Consider the following 21,338-nt stretch of genomic DNA (forward strand, 5'->3'; position numbering starts at 1 on the left):
ATAGCGTCCATAGATTATTTTAACTCGAGAAAAACTGCGGACCAGAGACAAGAAAGGCGTTCAGCAACTACAAAAGTGTAGCTATTAGTACCTAAAAAAAATTCACTGCCTCCAAGATAAAAATATGCAAAGAGCAAAATTATTGGAATAATTATAAACAGGAGTCTCGATTATCCGACCTAAACCAGCCGCGGCAAGGTTGGATAAGCGAAAAGGTCGGATAACACGGAAATAATAAAAACGACATTGAAAATGAATTCATTTTATTTGCAAATCGAAAACTTTTCAAATATGTAAATGTAACATAACTGAATGAATTGAAAAAACATAAGTTTTATAAAAAATAATTATTCTAAAAAAAATCAGATTGCAATACACATTCTTAGAATTTTTTATCTAAAAATACACCTTAAATATACCTAAATATACATTAAAGCCTTCCCCCTGTCGTCCGTGTTTCGACGGATAAAAAAAATCGTGCATGCAGCACCGTAAACATGATAGAAGTGAAACTTCTCAAATAATAAAAGAGATTTAAAGTGAAAGACAGAGAGTGAGAGCATGTCAAAAGAAATCTAACAATGCAATATTTACATAAAAATATGATTTATATGTTTTTTAAAGGTTTGGTTTTTAAACCGGCAACATTGTTTCTACAGACTGCCAATTTGATAGTTGACATTTGATTTGTAATCAGTACCTTTTCACATTTCACTATGAATAGACTGAATGCCAATTATGCGCGTCGTAGGTTCTGTGAATGGGACAAAAACAATATTTAGCTTGATCCTCTTTTTCAACGAAAAATTTTCTTCGTCAGTAAGACACATCTTTGGTTAAATGGCTATGTCAATAAGCTGAAATGCCGAATTTGGAGTAGAGAAAACCCAGAAGCCCTTGTCGAGAGCCCTTATATCCATTAAAAGTCACTGATTGGTGTGCTTTATGGGCAGGTGGAATCATTGGCCCATATTTTTTTAAAAGACGATACCGGCCAGAGTGCTACGGTCAATTGAGAGTGCTACAGAACCCTGATTACTGACTTCTCTGTACCTCAGTTGAATAGCATTGATGTGACAGAGCTGTGGTTTCGACAAGATGATGCAACATGCTACTATGGCGGGTGCCACCATCAATTTGTTGCGGGAAATTTAAATTTGTTTACCTCTAAAAAAACACACTATATTTATTCAATTTGTATTATAATTAAATTGTATTAAATTACATTGTCATTGGTGCTTCAATTGGTAATACTGGTATTAATGGTTTGTGATACCTGAAATATGAGATATAGGTCCGTGATTCGATATTTTCGAGATAACGCGAAAAAAATTGTATCTACTGTAGTTAGAACCGGATTTAGGCTTGATAAGGCCCTAAGCTATTTGAAAAATGAGGGCTCTTTATGAGTCCAGTCCCGGAAGTGCAACATTGCACAGACGGCCGGCGGCCTAAGAAGAGCGGTCGTAGGGGGTTATCGTAATAATTACTAATCATGGCGTGTGTTACTGTACCTACATATATTTTTTTATGGATACTTTAAGTAAATTCACATATAAAACAACACATTATTTGTAAAAAACCCATTTTTACATAACGTATTATGTTAAATGCTAGTAGGAAATGCTGGTTGAAGGCCGCTCGCGCTCCCATCGAAACAGCTCCATCATAAGGGCGCACAGTGGGCCGGTAATAGGTCATAGGCTTCAAATATCGATGTCTGAATTATGACCTCGTACTACCCCCAAGTAATAATCGACCGTCGCTAAATCGTCCGTCGCTAAATCGACCGTCGCTAAATCGACCGTCGCTAAATCGACCGTCGCTAAATCGACCGTCGCTAAATCGACCGTCGCTATATCGACCGTCGCTAAATCGACCGTCGCTAAATCGACCGTCGCTACATCGACCGTCGCTAAATCGACCGTCGCTAAATCGACCGTCGCTAAATCGACCGTCGCTAAATCGACCGTCGCTAAATCGACCGTCGCTAAATCGACCGTCGCTAAATCGACCGTCGCTAATCGACCGTCACTATATTGACGACGATAAATCGACCGTCGCTAAATCGACCGTCGCTAAATCGACCGTCGATGAATCGACCGTCGATGAATCGACCGTCTTTAAATCGACACTTGCTAAATCGACCGTCGCTAAAATGACCTTCGCTTAATCGACCGTCTGTAAATCGACCGTCGCTAAATCAATCGTCGCTCAATCGACCGTCTGTAAATCGACCGTCGCTAAATCACCATCGCTAAATCGACCGTCGCTAATTTGACCGTCGCTAAATCGACCGTCGCTAATCGACCGTCGCTAAATCGACCGTCGCTAAATCGACCGTCGCTAAATCGACCGTCGCTAAATCGACCGTCGCTAAATCGACCGTCGCTAAATCGACCGTCGCTAAATCGACCGTCGTTAAATCGTCCGTCGCTAAATCGACCGTCGCTTTATCTTTTTCATCTTTCACACTTTTCAGTTTGACTTAAAAAATAAGAAACAGCTCCTACCCCCTCTTCATCCTCCAAGGACACAACTCCAAAATTTAGACTTAGCCTCACATACGGTGTTTGAAAATGGTGCGGAATGTATCGAAACACGTGTCACAATAGATTTTAAGGAAAAGTGTATTTACCAAGAGTAATTTAAATTAAACATGAATAATAAAATCTTTTTATAATACCTTAATATGTATAGTATTTTATTTTATTATATATTATTTACTTTTATTTGTTCGAAAATTATACAGCTACAAGCTGTATAGAAAATATAAAAATAATTAGATTGACAATAATAAAGCCAATAAAATACTTCAACATATCGCTCACTCCTTTCAAGGACGTCATAAATCAAAAATCGTCAATTTTCAGTTGTGCATGTTTCCGGAATGCCTAGAAAATGCACAATATCCCAGCAAAGGAGGCATATTTTTAACTTAATATTTGCCCGCTACAGGGCAGAAAGTACTGTTTTTGCATTTTGAAGAAAAGGTATTGTTAATTATTTTTTAAATATACTAAATATTTTTCAAATAGAGAAAAAACCTTCAGGTTTTACCCAATAGATATGTTGCACAGTAAAAAGTTCAATAAGTGGCTTGATATTTATTTTTAATATATTGTATTATATTTTTAAACTTTAAAAACGTTCTCCTGAAAAATCTAGTTTTTTGATTTATGACGTTCTTGAAAGGAGTGCGCGATGTATATTATGTTATTTGCAATATTCCACCTGATTGACATTCATTTTGACTTGGCATTCATTTTGCTCAATACCACAAACCGTCATTATTTATTTATTATTGTCTCATTTTAAAATGTAAATTATTGATTTATTTTTATTAAAAATAAAAATTAATACTACATCCATTTGTTTTTTTCGACACAGTTTGGAAATGCCCTCTAATTCGAAATAGCTGTCATAAAAGAGATACGTGGTTGAAAATAAACTTAAGAAAAAAAATGTTGTTGCATGAAAAAAGTGCCCGCATAAACTTTATGTAATAGGCCACTATTTACAACTTTTGACCGTCGTTGACCAATTAAAAAAATCGTCATCTTAAGGCTGAGATCTCAAACGTTCAAATTCAAAACGCGAACGGCCGCTCTAGGGGTCGGACGTGTTTCCGCGCCCAATATTTTTTTAAAGAATACTTATATCTTGCAATATAGAATAATTATAATATTGAAATAATATTTTTTTCATTTTTAAATTCCTTACCTTTCAATAACCCTTTTCTTTTCAAAACCATAAATGTATTTATTTCCAAAAAATCCTTTTTTTCTTTATACAAAAAGTTTTTCTTAGAAACAATTATATGGTTTTGAAAAGAAAAGACTTATTGAAAGGTAAAAAGTAAAAAAAAATATGATTTTGTTTTTAGTATACATTTAAAAAAAAAGTCAAATGCCAATATGTATTCTAAAAAAATTGCGTGACGAAATGAGTCCGATCCCTAGCGCGGCCGTTCCCATTCTAAATTTGATCAGGCTGGGTCAGGAGTCGAAATAATCAGCAGGTATGTATGAGGATATGCATGAATGTGGAAGAGGCGAAGAATGTTCGCAAAGACAGTGGTATGGCGTTCTATTCTCTCTTCCTACCCCTGCGGTGAAGCGGCGTGATGGTTAGTTAAAAAGGGTATTTTAAGCAACAAAAAACAAATGTTACCTGGCTTTAAAGAAAAGTAGTTTGCGACTTATCTTAAATTGGGTATATTTAAAGTAACCATACTTCCCGTTTTGAACGGGACCGTCCCGTTTTTAGATAGCCTGTCCCGTTGTCCCCAAGTAAGATTTCCGGACATCGAAATGTCACGTTTTCAACAAAAAAAATGGCAACACACGGTAACAATTTTTAAAAAATGTGCAAAAAATCGACGGTAGTTTGTAGTATAACCGTTTCATGTAACTTTTCTGAACAAATCCTAGCTTGATTTCGTTCATCGGAAAAAATATAAATCAACATATTTTTTTCATATTTATATTATTATTTCCTCTTATTTTCTTTTTCAACATTCTTTTTCTTTTTATAAATACATAAAAACTATGAAGAAATACGTGTTTTCTTAAATATACATATCGCTCACTCCTTTCAAGAACGTCATAAATCAAAAATTGACAATTTTAAGGTGTGCATGTTTTCAGAATGCCCAAAAAATGCACTTTATCCTAGCAAAACAGGCATATTTTTAACTTAATATTTACCCCCACAGGGCAGAGAGTTTTTTGTATTTCGAAGAAAAGGTATTGTTTAATTTTTTTTAATATCCTAAATATTTTTCAAATGAAAAAAAAACCTTCAGGTTTTACCTAAAAGATCTGTTGCACATTAAAAAGTTCAATAAGTGGCTTGATATTTATTTTTAATACATTGTGTTATATTTTTAAACTTTAAAAACGTTCTCCTGAAAAATCAAGTTTTTTGATTTATGACGTTCTTGAAAGAAGTGAGCGATATGTACTATTACACAAAAATTGGTAGATATCCCGTTTTGAGGACAAAAATACATTTATTGATTATTTTTTTCAAAACATATCACATACATAAGTCATATATATAATATTCCCGATGAGTAATTTTTATTTCTCATTTTGGGATATGGGATTAAGGTTAACAAGACTGGAACACACATAATAAAGTTACAATTTTTTTTTTTTAAATAACCGAAAATATAAAAACAATAAACAGGTATAATAAATAGGCATAAGAAGCATATTTAAAAGAAATAAATGAGAAAATTAAAAAAATGAGAAAATATAAAAAACATAGTGTAAAAACAATTATTATACAGACCTGAATGATGGAAGTTTAACTTCTGAAACATGTAGTCTATAATAAAACTCAACTGGTAAAAAACAAGTGTTTTCTTTAATCAATGTAAAAAACAAAATAAGAAAATATGACTAAACACTACATGTATATCTTTCCATAAAGTACTTTTTCAGATCATTTGCTCAGTTTAGGTACATATATTATAAACACAAAAATAAATATATCTTTTCTTTTTACACTAGGTAGGTATTAAAAAATCCCGTTTTGTGTGAAGTGGTTATTTTTTGTTATTTTGCATTACGTCAAATGACGTAGCCGTGTGTAGATGGGAGAATGATCCAATAAGTAAAAGGTTCGCAATGTTAATGAGTCGAGAAAATATTTTCGTTGCGTCTTTGCACTTGGATCCTTAAAAATTGTAAGACTGTTTATTATCATTCGTCGCCGTCTGATCATACAGTCGCTCGAAGACCGAGCGTGACGTATACTGCACCGGCATTCGGACGTCTCGGCTCTTTCCGCTAGCATTCGGAAATACGTACGTTAACATACGAGTACAAATAGATAATGCAAATAATTTATTTTTAACCGTTTTACCTAAGACACTTATTTTATTTATTTATGCTATTTTATTTTCTTTGTTCGGGAATTGTACACATTTACATATAAAAAATACTTACACTAGTAAAAAAAGCCAATTTAACAATTCCACACATATGTTATAATATCTATCAAAACATAAAGAGATTTAAAAAAAGAGTGAGAGTGTGTGTGTGTGTGTGTGAGGAAAGGAGTAAAAGGGTAAGGATATGGAAAAAAAAAAAATTTGTAGGAAAGAAAAATAATATTATATTAATGATACAAATTCATATGCACCGCAAGTAATTATTTGAGTCAACCTTCGCACGTTAAAAATAAGGGTAATATTCTTTTGAGCATTGCAACATTTTACTTATTCATTTTTAACATTCAAATTTAAATTTTATTTTATAAATTTAACAATAAAATATAAAAATACAGAGTATTTTATTATATTAAAATTTAAAAAAAGATCTCACAAAGTATGGCTTGTATATGGGCATATATTTTCTTTAAAGGTTAAATAAAGGGTACTGAAACAAATTTGAATGAAACTTTTTGCCACCCGATTAATAATATTATTTTCTAATGAAAGATGTGTAGTCATACTGATATTATTTACGAAACAAATTTTATTTAAGATTTGAATTTTGTTAACGAGCTTTAATGGATAAGGAAATATATTTTCTACTCATGAGATGTATATTTCTCTTTGTAGTGTTAATATATCCAGTCAAATAAATTTTTGAGGACATTTATAAAAAAAATAAACCCACACCGTAGGTAGGGTCAAAAGATATATATTTTTTAAATGGATAACTTATTTCATAAAAGAACATATAATTTTATGAATTCACTAAATTGTTTCGTATTTGAAAAAAAATGAAAACCTAAAAATTAAATGTTTTACTATCAAGCGCCCTTGAGGTAGTTATTTACGAAAATGGCGATGTACAAATTATTATTATTATCAAATATTTAATTAAGTTGTTGAATCATGTTTCACCGCTACGAAATAATAATTTTATTACGATAATAACATGAGAAAGAAACAACACATGTTTTACGTATATGGAAATATGATTTTTCTGTCCGAAATTTCGGTTTCACAAATATGTGAAAAAAATTCAAATCAAAATATATTGCGCGTCTGGTCCAACGTACCGTAATGTTTTTGCTGGCAGCCTCCGTCAGTCAGTGCGGCTCTAAATGCAGCCGGGGCTGGACGTGTCGTGCGTGGTATTTTTGCGGCCGGTCGAAACACGTGTGTAAGTGTGTACATTTCGGACAAAATTCGGTTAAAAATTCACGTTTCCAGCGGCAAACAGAATAATTACCGTTACGCCGAGTGTCAAAATAGTTCCAAAATTGAATGTCGTTTCACGCGCTGAAAAGCAGGCGGTACAAAAATTGTGGCGGATACCGGATTTGTGAAGATTCGTGTTGATGTTTGACTGAGATTTGAGATAGAAATCTGTCTTAACTGTTATTTTTATTCATTTCAGGGCGGAGATGAAATGTTTTTTTATTTGTGACGTCAGTTTATAAACTTTAAAAGTAGGTAGGCGCTTTGTTATTGTGTGTTTTTTTTCGTGTTTACACCTGTCCAGAGGTATTCGCGGATTGTCAAGTTGTTTGGATAAAATACCAACTTCATTGCGCTAAAAGGTATGTCGATGTGGGTGCTGCATTTGCAGTAAACTTTTCATCTTGCATTTATTTTTTAACCGTAAGCAAACTTTAAAATACATGGCTAAATAGTTATTTAACTTTTTTTCTGTTTTATTTATACAGTGGGCATAAATAAATAGGACCATTAAAATTTAAATATATATATATATATATATATATATATATTATATATATATATATATATATATATATATATATATATATATATATATATATATATATATTGTATATATATATATATATATATATATATATATATATATATATATATATATATTGTATATATATATATATATATATATATATATATATATATATATATATATATATATATATATATATATATATATATATATATATATATATATATATATATATATAAATACATATATACATATATACATATATACATATACTACCACTATCTTCACGCCGTTTCACCGCAGAGGTAGGCAGAGAGAATGGAACGCCACACTCTTCTGTCCTGAAATACTCTCCTCGCTTCCTTCACACTCATACATTTAGTCATACATGCCCTCCGATTACGTAGACTTTTGACACCGAATGGGAAAAATATGGTCGCCATCGAAAAGTTTTCATAACTGAAAAAAAATAAATTATAATATCATAATTTGCCTGCTCGCATATACATTTTTATACATTCAAAAATATTAACTACATATATTCCGTGATAATTTTTGCTATTTTATTTTTATATTTATGAATTAACAAGAGTTACTAAAATAAAACGATAAAAAATATTATACATATATTAAACGTTAAAATTAAACTCTCACATTTTGAGCCTACTAAATTGTATTTTATTGTTAAAAAAAACACATTAAAAAAATTGTGACAATTATTTCACCTCGTTATGGCATTTTCAAACGAATATGTAAATTTAAATAGAGTTCTTCAAATTAAACGCCAAGTCTAAAAATTTAAAAAAAATATATAAAATTACGATTAAGTCCTAACATTGCAAGTACGTATGTATTTAATGTGTAATAAAAACAAATGCAATCGCAAAACTGATACAAAACTAATGTGCAAAGGCAAATAGCCGCAAGTTAAAAACAGTAGTTTTGAGATAAAAGAGTTTAAAGTTAACGTGAAATGTCAAACTATGTATCAAATACAATTTTGAGGCTACTTGGATAATGAATATCTCGGTAAAGGAAAATTGTGTGATTGTATACGATATAGGCCAGTTATAAGAATGCTTGAAGCCGTGTCACGCCAAACAGCCGCAACTTGAGTTACGGCTACGTGGCTTTACACATTAGGAAAGTGTCAAAAGATTGAGTTTAAAAGTGATATAACTAGAATGACGTCATTTTTGAATGAGGACAATGTCATAAGTCATGAGACAAGACTTGTATCAACACTGTTAAAAATTCGAGGAGAAAGTGTCGATAATAAAGCGACTGTCGCGACGTTCAATTCAATATTTTCTTATCGGCACGAGTTAAAAAAAAAATAAGTACCTAACAAAAAATATAAAATTGATAAAATATCCAACAAGAATGTTTTGTGAAAGTATCTGGTATATTGAGCAAAAATATTTGAAAAAAAATGCAGATTTAGTACACAAATACAGGTTTTTCACTCCAAACTGGGCGTCTTACAATTGTTCGTGACTACTGGTTTCGGAAAATCATTCCATCATCAGGTCATTAAAATGAAATTATAACGATTCGACATTTCGCTCACTCCTTTCAAGAACGTCATAAATGAAAAAACTTGATTTTTCAGGAGAACGTTTTTAAAGTTTAAAAATATAACACAATATATTAAAAATAAATATCAAGCCACTTATTGAACGTTTTACTGTACAACACATCTTTTTAGGTAAAACCTGAAGGTTTTTTTCTCCATTTGAAAAATATTTAGTATATTTAAAAAAATAATTAAACAATACCTTTTCTTCAAAATGCAAAAACGACATTTTCTGCCCTGTAGCGGGTAAATATTGAGTTAAAAATATGCCGCTTTTGCTGGGATGTAGTACATTTTCTGGACATTTCGAAAACATGCACTACTGAAAATTGTCGATTTTTGATTTTATGACGTTCTTGAAAGGAGTGAGCGATTTGTATAAAATTAAAAATTATGAAAGAGACCAAGAAGATAAATGAATAACAAAAGGAATATTTTTAAAAGTGGACTCGAAGTTAAATTTTGTTAGGTATTTAATGTACAAAATATATTCAAGAACATTCAACAGAACATTCTAACCGTTTATCTAAAATTTAGACAAACAAAACGGTCAGAATGTTCTGTTTCCATTATAATAATTACACCAAAAAATGTAGACGTCCTTTTTGGGTCTATCCTAAGCGCCCGAGCGATGGTCCTTTTTAGGGTCACCGCCATTACGCTGTCTTGCCGCGTAATTACAAATCTTTTATGAGTTATTTTATCCTGTTTTGTTATTCCTGACTCCCCACTCTCCTCCAGGCGGTCAGGCACATTCCGGGGTTATCATTACTCGACTCAAACAAATGGAGGGACCCGAGAGGGTTGCATTTGCCAAGAAAATTATCACGAAACGCCACAAGATTACGTCACCGCATTAGTTTAATTCGAGTCTAAACCCGACCCTGGATTAAATTACTAAAAAATGTACCTACTAGATACAGCGGTTTTACTCGTAAATGTATGCGGATATACGCCCCGTGAATAAAGTCGTATCCGCAAAATTACTATTATACCAAATAACGTGTAATAGTAATAATTTTGTGGATACGACTTTATGTTTAAGTTTTATTTTTTTGTATTAATTTTGTTCGCCTCCGTGGTGTAATGGTTAGCGTGTTTAGCTACCGTGATGGAGGCCCCGGGTTCGATTCCCAGGGGGGGGGGGGTGATACTAAATATTTGTGATTTTACACACTAATATTTATTTAATATTACCCTGGACTGGTGCTTGAAGCGCAGGTTTGATCACCTTGCCTTCAAGTTATTATTTATCAAAATAACACTACGTCAATACGATGTAATGCCCTATGCACCATTGGGTGCGGATAAGGGTCAGAAGAAGAAGAAGAAGATGAATTTTTTGTGTTTTTTTAAATGTGATTAATTTCTTATTTGTTAAAAATAAAGCAAAATACAACTTAATAGACTAAAAAAAAATCTGCGTTTGATTTAAAAATTAAAACATAAATTAAAATGGAGTTCTACAAATTAAACGCCAAATCAATAAATAAATATTTAGATTTTAGGTTTTCTATGCGTTTTTTTCTCGAAATAATTCAAATGTATTGAAACGAAAAAGCGTGTTGAGATTGTTTAGTCGCATGGAACGAATGAGTCGCGAATGATATCAACATAATATATTGGTCAAATGCAGATAGAAGAAGACCGAGGAAAATTTTGTATAATCAAGTGCTCAAAAGTGGATAGGTCATGAGTCGTATGATAGATGTTTGAATGGTAATATAAGGAAAGAATGTTAGACTGAGATAAGCAGTATCGAAAATATTAAGAAAGGTGTATTGATATGGTTTAGGTATGTGAATCGAATGAGTGAAGAAAGGATAGTTAAAAACAAATTTATGGGACGAATGTGATTGGTAATAAAAGCAGAAGAAGACCTAGGAAAACTTGGCATGATCAAGTATTTCAAGAACTTAAAAATGGATAGGTCAGGAGTCGGAATTATCGGCGGATAGGTATGAGGATGTGCATTAATGTAGAAGAGGCGAAAATTTTTGCAAAGACAGAGCGGTGTGGCGTTCTATCCTCTCTGCCTAGCCTTGCTGAAAGCGGCGCAGTGTTATGTTAGTTTTATAAAGTATTTGAATAGCCAAGCGTTTGATTTTTGACACAATGAAAATTCTTTACAATGATTAAAGAAAACACTTGTTTTTATACCACTTGGGTTTTATTAAAGACCACTAGTTTAGCTTCCGAAACTAGTAGTCTTTGATGAAACTCAAGTGGCATAAAAAAAATGTTTTCTTTAATCATTGTAACATGTCTTACCACAATGTTAATGCCGAAACAATAAATAAAATGATAATTCTTTAGGTGATCTTATGTCCATTAGTAATTGAAAATACAGTTAACCCCTATATAACGTACACTCTTATTGCATCAGTTTTTTTCCTATAACAGTGGTCCCCCGTATAAACCAGTTAGTCCGTTGGTTAAAATGTAAAAATAAATTAAAAAAATAACCCCTTATAACGTTCCCCCCGATAACGCTGAACCTATCTCAACTTTATATGGGGGTTTACTGTAATGCAAAACCTAGTGTAAATCGAACCATACCGGCAGTTTAGCAGTCTGGGTTTACTCAACTGTGCCAAGTGGTGGTGTGTCCAACGAAATTATATCATAATTCATAATGCATAATAATTATCGGATGCACGGTAGGTTGTTTGCAGAGTTAGCCTTGCATAAAATAATAATGGTATTCCCATATATACGTAATTAACACGTTATTCAATGATTAACATAAATAATAATAATAAAACCCTTATCCGCACCCCAATGGTGCATAGGGCACTGTGTCATACTAACGCAGTGTTATCTTGATCGTTTACACATGAAGGAAAGGTGATCAGCCCTCCGCTTCAGGTACCAGTCCATGGTAATATTGAATAAATATTACAGTGAAAAAATCACTTATATTTATTTTACCCCCCTTGGGAATCGAACCCGGGACCTCCAGAACGGTAGCCGAGCGTGCTGACCATAACACTACGGAGGCGAACTAAATTATATGTTCTTTATATATGAACCAATTTTGAAACATTGTTCTTGATTCACACTACGGAGGCGGACAACATAAATACAAGGAAAAATAGTTTAAAATTATTTTAAGTTAAAAAAAAGAAAATTCGATATGAATTGTTTTGAAGTATGTATAATTACTTATTGATATCTCAACATAGATGTAAACCAGTCTATTACAGGTCGTAAGCCCTTTAAATACACATACTTCAATATTCTTCTTCACCTATCAAAACGCACTCAAAATATTGTTCAAATCTATTTTTCAGTAAAATTAATTTACCAAAACATTTTATTTTAATTTTTGAAGTTAAGCTCATATATGTATTTATTAATTCCATATATCGTAGTCGTACAGGAGAAAGTGACCAACTAACAAAACGTAAAATGTTCAGGAGGGCCATTTAAGTCACTTTTAACTGGCAAGAAAATGAACATCTATGCAGTTATTCATTTTTAACAAGTCAATATATTATACTTCTAAGTTTAAAATCATTTGGGTTTTTTTTTCAGGGCAATATTAAGCTAGTAAGATATCAAATAGTCAATGATCACGTTTTTATAAAAAAATGCACTTGGTTACTTTCTCCTGTATGACTACGATATTATTATTATAAATATCCAATATTATTTTTAATAAGTACATATTTATATTATTTTGATTAGAAAAGGGAGTTATTGATTTTTTTGTTTTTGCTATTTGCTATTTTTAAAAGTTATTTTTGGCGGTATAAAAAACAATTAAGCATGCGTTTTATCAAAAGCGTTAATACCAAGATAACCAATCCTACCATCTATATTTTCAATTTGAAAATAATGCAAATTATTCTGGAGATTTCCTTTGATATGTATTGGTTCAATGTAGCCAAAAGCTGAGTTAGCATACCTTAATTATTCAGACACGTTTCGATTCTGCAAATCGACCAATATTCACCATAGATTAGCATGTCTGAATTTATCTGTCATAAACACAGAATCGCATGTTTAATCGGAAGGTAGGTACTTACTAACTTAAAACATAGATATGAAAACGTTACAAAAACATTCCACGCTATGATTTAACCTTATTTTATTTATTTTTTTAAAAGAGAAATATTTGTATTTTTATTATTTACACAAATATTTCAATTTCATACTATTTCTGTGAGCCTAAGCGGCACATTATTAGGTATCAAATTGTGGTAAAGTGGTTTCGAACCGAGAAACTCTGACTTAAGAGTCCGCGACACGGGACCACAACCCGACATATTTATTTACACCATTCACGAGTTATGATGATGTGGCTGATGTGATTGTTCAAAAATAATTTTAAAATAAATCATAAAACTTTTTTTGAAAATGTGAACGCTGTATTTAGATATAAATGTACAATACAAAACACGAACAAAATTCTGTTTATTTTCTTCGGACATAGGCTGTCATAGGCTGGACTGGTCGTAAGTCCTGTGAATACCCAGACTTCCATATTCTTCTCCATTTATGTTGAGATGTCAAAAATTTCAGAATAAATCCTTAGACAGGAAACTCTGATAATCCCAGATTTTTAAGAACAAGGAAAATCCTGATTTGGACGCACTCAAAATGTTGTAAGTAACGATTTCTTTAAAAGAGGTCTTTACTGAATTTGGTTTTTAAAATGGATCATTAATGAACTTGAATACTTGTTCACAAATCTGGATTATCTCCAAGGAGTTATTTTTTCATATTATTTTTTGACATCTCAACATGAAGTAGAATATGGAAGAATATGAACTTCCAAGAATTTGAGTAGCGTGGTTGTCAATTATGGGTAGAATTGGTGAATGTTACACGTGTGTAAAGTGATCACTTAAACCAGCCTATGACGGTCGTCAGCCCCGTAAATGCCCAGACATCCATATTCTGCTCCATCTTTGATGAGATGTGAAAAAATAAAATAAAATAGTAAACGCTGATAATACTGAAATGACGACTTTCTTCCTGGTGAACGCCAACACGAACAATATACTGTAGTATACATATAAATTATATAAAAACACAATACTAACTCACTACCTATTACGAGGAAAATGAAGAAATAACTTTATTTCCTATAGGTCAACAACATAGGGGTGACCCCTAAACTAAAGGGTGGGCAGGATGTGGGTTGAGAGGGGCGTGTTAATCATTTTAAGAAGTATAGGACGAAATATATAAAACGAACAATTTATTATGTATTGTGTACTGGAAAAATATACGAAAAAATCTAAGAGATTGAGAACTAAGCCAGATAAGGGTTGCCATTTTTCCCCGAGAATCCGTCGAAAATTTTTAACTAAAATATCACTTTCTATTACCACGTAAACCGTTTACTGCTGAATTTTTTTCTTTTATTTTTTTTATGAACGAACTCTTTTACGATTATTTTACTCCTCCCGTCATTAACATTCGATAAATGATTTTTATTACCGCATTCATCATTTAATTCAAATGTATTCTCATGCACAGTTCTATTTCTCTCTAATTTATCGTGTGTCATAAAATGGCTGCCAGATAATTTCTGATATTTTTCTTTGGCGAAGAAATTGGGGTAAATAAAACTACTGAATATTCCCTCTGAAATTTTATGCTAGATGGCGTGTTTATTTAATTTTAATTTGAATAACACTAATTATTACTGTAGGTCAATCATTTAAGGGTACTAGTAAATGATCAAAATGCTACCCGGAACACTTTTCTACATATTTTTTTATAATTTATTTAACACATGCTGGCGATGAGATTTGATAATTGTGTTCATATAGTTTAAACCTTAACAAAGAAATTGGTACATAATATTCATATAAAAACATTAAATAATTCCTTCTTTTTTGACTTTGAAATGAGGCCAGCGCAGAAGGTAAAAATACCCTTCCCATTTTTAAGCATCAATGGACCGAATGGGTAGGAATACCTTTCCCGTCCGTAATGCGTAAATAAGCAAAATTAAAAAGAATTCAGATTTTTATTGATATCTCGATAGAAATCCTTAGTGTGTTAATATATGTAGTTACAAAAAATATCACAATTTAATTTATTTGTTAGACTTTTCTTTTTTGACATGTCTTACTACTAGCTGCGCCTCTCCAAAAAAGAAACTAAGCTTTTGTGGTTGGAGAGGGACTTACACTCATTATTTATTGTTTAAACCTACTTATGAATGATATACATATGTATATTTTTTCAATAAACATGTAAAAAAGCCATACAATTTATTTTAAGATGTTAAATATCTATTTATTATCCATTTTTAATTAAAGTTTTACTTACTAAATACCATTATTTCCTAAAATGTATTGTGAAACGTGTTTCGATGCATTCCGCATCATTTTCGGTATGTGTATTTGGTAGACCCTGTGCGTTTTGGTGACGGAATGCCAGAATAGGAGATTTAAAAGAAATGCGTACTTACAGTTTGTTTATTGAATAAATTCTTACACTTTGATTACGATTTGATATTAACTTATTATAATTTATCTAATTGATTATTGAACTTTAAATTAAATATGAAGCTAAAATATACGTCTTTTAGCACCCAAGCGATAGCAGGCGATTCTCGCTGGCTCGCTCCGGTTGGCAGCTTTTGTTGAATCCGCTCGGGTTGCCAACTTGGTAGTAGCAGTATAATTCAGTGTTGTCAACCTGACAACACCAAATGGCGTGGCCAGACGCCTACATGTACCTCTTGCTTAACTTGTATTTTTTTTAATTGCCTACGCAGATGTAAACACATCACAGGGGAAAAAATCCTTCAATACTAATAACATCCTATATGACAACCACAAGAACAAATTAAACAAAATCAACAATACCACATTTGGTCAATGAAACTTCGATTATTAGGCGATAAATCTCTATAACCTGCTTCCATTATCGACAAAGCCATTAAATAACGCAGTTAAGAATAAAGGAGCCATCTATAAATCGATAATGGAGGTAGGTAGAAACTAAATAGATCGAGTCTCTCGGCCACGTCATCCTCGACTGGAGACAAGTAACAAAAAACAATTTATCAAATAAGTGTCGTAATGTATATATATCATCGGTGGGATTTCCCGTGTGTTAAATGTTAATTTAAAATGTAAATGCCATGTGATTAAAATATTTTTTTATCATTTAGTATCACGTTATATGAAGGATGTTCGAATGGTGGTATAAGGAAAGAATGCAAGGCTAAAAGCATTATTGATAAAAAAAAAAAATGTTTTGATGGTTTGGCCATGTGAATCGAATGAGTATTGAAAGAGTAGTAAAACAAATTTATGAGGCAAATGTGTTTGGTAATAGAAGCAGCGAAACGCTGAGGAAAACTTGGCACTATCAAGTATTTCAAATACTTAGACGTGGTCAGGTCGTTCATTTATTCATTCAAATTCTTATCCGCACCCCAATGGTGCAAAGGGCACTGCATCATATAAACGCAGTGTTATCTTGATCGTTAACACATAAAGGTAAGGTGATCAGCCCTCTGCTTCAGGTACTGGTCCAGGATAATATTGAATAAATATTGAAAATAAGTGAAAAAATCACTATGACCTCCTCTGGGAATCGAACCTGGGACCTCCAGAACGGTCTGGTCAAGAGTCAGAATATTCGGCAGGTATGTATGAGGAGATGCATAAATGTGGAAGAGCCGAAGATTGTTCGCAAAGACAGGTTGTTGTGGCGTTCCATTCTCTCTGCCTACCCTGCGGGGAAGCGGCGTGATGTTAAGTTAGATTTTTTAGTATGCTATTATATTACAAGGACGCAAGCTATGCGGTGTCAGATTCAAGATAAATGATCTCCTGTTATTGTGATATATTGATGCGTCATTGATTGATGAAATGAATATGATATCTGTTTTTTTCTTCTTTCAGAATTCTCGAGAATGTCATGACAATGCCAAGAACTGGATCGCGGGAACTTCCAATCAAACATGGGATTTCTAAAACAAACTATTAACATTAATAATAAACCTAGTTGATGTATCGGCTATACATAGTTAGCTCTTGTAAATATAATAATCAATTTCTCTAATTAAATTTAACGTTAAGATTATTAAAATTACTAATTAATTTTACATAATTAAATATTTGAGCGATCAAAAAAAATGTGTTTAAAATTATCGTTAAATAGGGCATTAGCGCCGTGATTTAAAAAAATTGTGCCAAAATACGCGTCAGTGAACACAAAGTTTTCAATTATAGATTCGAATTATTCGATAGTTGATTTGAATCATTCGCTCGTGGATTTGAATCATGCGAGTGCCTATTTGAATCGTTCGACTGCGGATTCAAATCGTTCTATGTCGATTCGAATCATTCGAGTGCCTATTTGAATCTTTCGACTGTGGATTCAAATCGTTCTATTGTCGATTCGAATCGTTCGACGCCGATTTGAATTTTTCGAGTGCCGATTTGAATCGTTCGACTGTGGATTCAAATCGTTCGATTGCCGGTTTGAATCATGCGTTGGAAGTGCGGTTTAGTGGTGGTGTGCGCCATTTACGCGGTGGTGTGGGCCGCCGAGGAGGGGTCGCGTGACAAGGACGGTCACTTCACGCACAGGTGGGCGGTGCACGTGGAGGGCGGCAGACATGTAGCGGACCAGCTGGCGGCGGACCACGGTTTCATCAATCTTGGAGAGGTGAGATTAATTTACTTGGGATTAACTCTGCATCTGTATTGGTTATTTCATTCCTGTAAAAGGGGCTATACAATGGGGTATTTATTTAGAATTCATTATGATTTTAACACTAAAAAAATGAGATCTTCTTCTTCTTCTTCTTGTCTTGTCACTCCTATTGGAGATTAGCAACCATTTTCTTAAATTCCACACGCTCCTGGGCCAGCCTGATGAGGATTGCTGCCTCCGGTAGTCAAAACCACTATATAGACGATACGTTCACAATCTTCTCCAAACCCTTATCCGCACCCCAATGGTGCATAGGGCACTGCATCATATAAACGCAGTGTTATCTTGATCGTCAACACATGAAGGAAAGGTGATCAGCCCTCCGCTTCAGGTACAGTCCAGGGTAATATTGAATAGTTAGAGTGAAAATATCACTTGACATTGTGAAAGTTTCAGCTGATTCCTTAAGCCATTTAAAAATATTCCCATCTTTTAAATATGGAAGAGAAGAAGAACTTTCAATACTCGCATTAATCCGGCGATGAATTAGTTCGAAATTTCCATTAGAAAATAGTACCATTCTAAAATAACCAAGGAAAATGTTTGCTAAACGGAAATTAATATTAAAACTTCGATAATTCAAGATGGAGGAAAGATTTTCGTCGGAATTCAGCGCAAATAGTTCTAAAAATGCTCTAATCGGATGATAGCTTCGCGATCTGAGCGAAAATTTATCGCGTCCCAGATAAACGAGGAATCAACGGGTAAGCGATATCGCCATTTCTTGAACAAATATACGAGAGACAAACAATGCTTTACGACATGCTGTAATGCCGGATGTAGGGTGACCAGCTTACCTCGTCATTGCGAAACACTTTGCAAGACAAAACATAAACTATTGACAATTTATCGAAGCATTTTATAAATCGCCCACTCCTTTCAACAACGTCATAAATCAAAAATCGTCAATTTTTACTTGTGCTTGTTTTCGGAATGCCCAGAAAATGTACTATATCCCAGCAAAGGAGGCATATTTTTAACATAGTATTTACCCGCCACAGGGCAGAAAGTGTTGTTTTTGCATTTTGAAGAAAAGGCATTGATTAATTATTTTTTTAAATATAGTAAATATTTTTCAAATGGACAAAAAACCTCCAGGTTTTACCTAAAAAGATCTGTTGCGCAGGAAAAGTTTAATAATTGGTTAATATTTATTTTTAATACATTGTATTATATTTTTAAACTTTAAAAACGTTTTTCTGAATAATCAAGTTTTTTGAATTATGACGTTCTTGAAAGGAGTGCGCGAAATGTGTATTTACCATTGAAAATAAAAACATATATTTTACCGATTTAAAATAACAATGTAGCATTTTTTAGGTATGCTAAATTTCTTAATTAAGTATTTTTAATTCTTATTATTATCCATACATCTAGTCATTCATGCCCTCCGATTACGCAGACTTTTGACACCACCAGATTTTAGGTTCTGATTGATCTGATCGTGCCACGTCTTTTTCGGCCGCCCTCGTTCTGTTTTCCCGCTTACATTCGCCACATATATTTTCTTAGTCATTCTCTCGCCATCTATTCGCTCCACATGTCCATGCCACCTTAAAACACTCTTCCTAATCTTTTCAATTATTCCTTGCTCAGTTTATGATAAACATAAATTCGGAAATTGAAAAAAAAAACACTTGTATAATACTACTTGATGAGTTTTATTTCATTTCACACGACCAGTTTCAAACACTGACAGGTGTTTTCATCTTAAAAAAGTGTTTAATTAAAAAAAAAACATGTCATTCCACAAAGATAATGCCGAATTATACATTAACATTTTAGAGATCATGACCGAACGCCTGTCCAAACTCAAAAGGAAATGTACGGGACATGTTTTTTGTAGTACCTTTTTTTATTTAATTTTTGGACTAAGTAGATTCTACTTAGTCCAAAAATGCAACAAAAAAACGTACCGTTAAAAAAATGTCCCTTACTGTGTTTTAAGTTTGGACAACCGCGCAATTCTTGCTGGCGAACTGTTGTTATTGATATTTTTAAAATGAGGCATATTTAAGTTTTGTTGTTGTTGCTATGCTTGTGTAATTTTTAAACAAATTATCTTCATTAGGAATCAGTTATTCGCGTTATATTTTTAAGCGTACAACTGCTCATCTGATAACATTAGACGGCGCAGAAATGGAAAAGGTCAAGGTGAAAAGAATATTTAAAATTTCACGAAAAGAAAAGGTTTAAACACACGAAATCTTGTAGTCTGACCATGAAAACTTAAAAAAAATACTGTAAAAACTTAAAAGTTTATAATATTCTCAATATTATTAATATTTAAAGCATTTACTTTGTGGTTAGTCATTTTTACTTTATATTTTTGTACAAAAATGTTAGTAATATTAGTATATAACCACTCACCGAGATTTTTATGTCTACCGGTTTCGATACGTACCCGTCTCTTCGTCAGGACAATCACTACAATAGCATGCAAACAATACTACCCGTCACCACCATAGCACTATTCACACACTTACAACTACACAAAATGTTTATCAGATCAGAAGCAATAAAAATAATATTCATGTAACTAATAATCAAATAAATTTTCCTTATAGTGCATTGTTTGATTCAACATCGGTTAAGCAAGATTCGTCAATATCCAATTCAAACCCCGCCCACTCCTTTCAACCTACGAGTATATAAACCCGATGTATTATGACTAACATCCCTAGTGCATGTCAGATCTCGGCTCTCAATGCATGTTTGTTCCGCAACCCCTAGTGCATGTTGGTATAGGGTCGACCAAAATCGCATGTGATAAATTTTTTGTAGTTGTAAGGGTGTGAAAAGTGCTATGGTAGTGACGGGTTTATTGTTTGCATGCCATTGTAGTGATTGTCCTGACGAAGAGACGGGTACGTCTCGAAAGCGGTAGACATAAAAATCTCGGCGAGTGGTTATATACAAATAATACTAACATTTTTGAAAAAAAAAAAACTAAAATTTCCTGAATGTTTTTCGCAGATACTACTTTGTGGCACATTTTATAAACTGTATAAAATTAAACAATTTTGTTTTAACCACTTTTTTATTATAAGTACACTTGAACCAACCGGTTTCGACAAGAACCTTGCTACGCAATGCACATTAAAAATAACACATTTAGTTTTGAGTTTTTAAATAATATTTTTTCAATCATATTTTCATATGGTGTACGGAGTGTGTGGAAGTTTTTGGTAAGGGAATGTAATTAACTATGAGTATTTTAATGTTTTAGAATTTAATATATCCTGATGATGATAAGGTTCTTATCGAAACCGGCTGGTTAAAGTGTACTAATAATACAAAAGTAGGTAAAACAAATTTGTTTAATTTTATAAAGTTTATAAAATTAAAAGTTTATTTTTCCCTTGTATTTGAGG

The 21,338-nt window shown here is 32.7% G+C and overlaps 1 protein-coding gene across 1 annotated transcript in view; it reads left to right on the forward strand.

Moving 5' to 3' along the window:
- Nucleotides 1-7,052: 7,052 nt before the first annotated feature.
- Nucleotides 7,053-21,338, forward strand: part of LOC148310156 (furin-like protease 1) — a 518,091-nt gene continuing 503,805 nt past the window's right edge. Inside the window, exons 1-2 of the mRNA XM_088259007.1 lie at nt 7,053-7,524; nt 17,148-17,916. Coding sequence (XP_088115133.1) covers nt 17,737-17,916 — 180 coding nt within the window. The 5' untranslated portion in view covers nt 7,053-7,524; nt 17,148-17,736. The remainder of the gene's footprint in view (nt 7,525-17,147; nt 17,917-21,338) is intronic.

The sequence above is a fragment of the Brachycentrus maculatus genome, unplaced genomic scaffold, assembly GCF_059751285.1.
Source record: "Brachycentrus maculatus isolate JH-2025_06_01 unplaced genomic scaffold, ASM5975128v1 h1tg000105l, whole genome shotgun sequence".
NCBI classification, from domain to species: domain Eukaryota; kingdom Metazoa; phylum Arthropoda; class Insecta; order Trichoptera; family Brachycentridae; genus Brachycentrus; species Brachycentrus maculatus.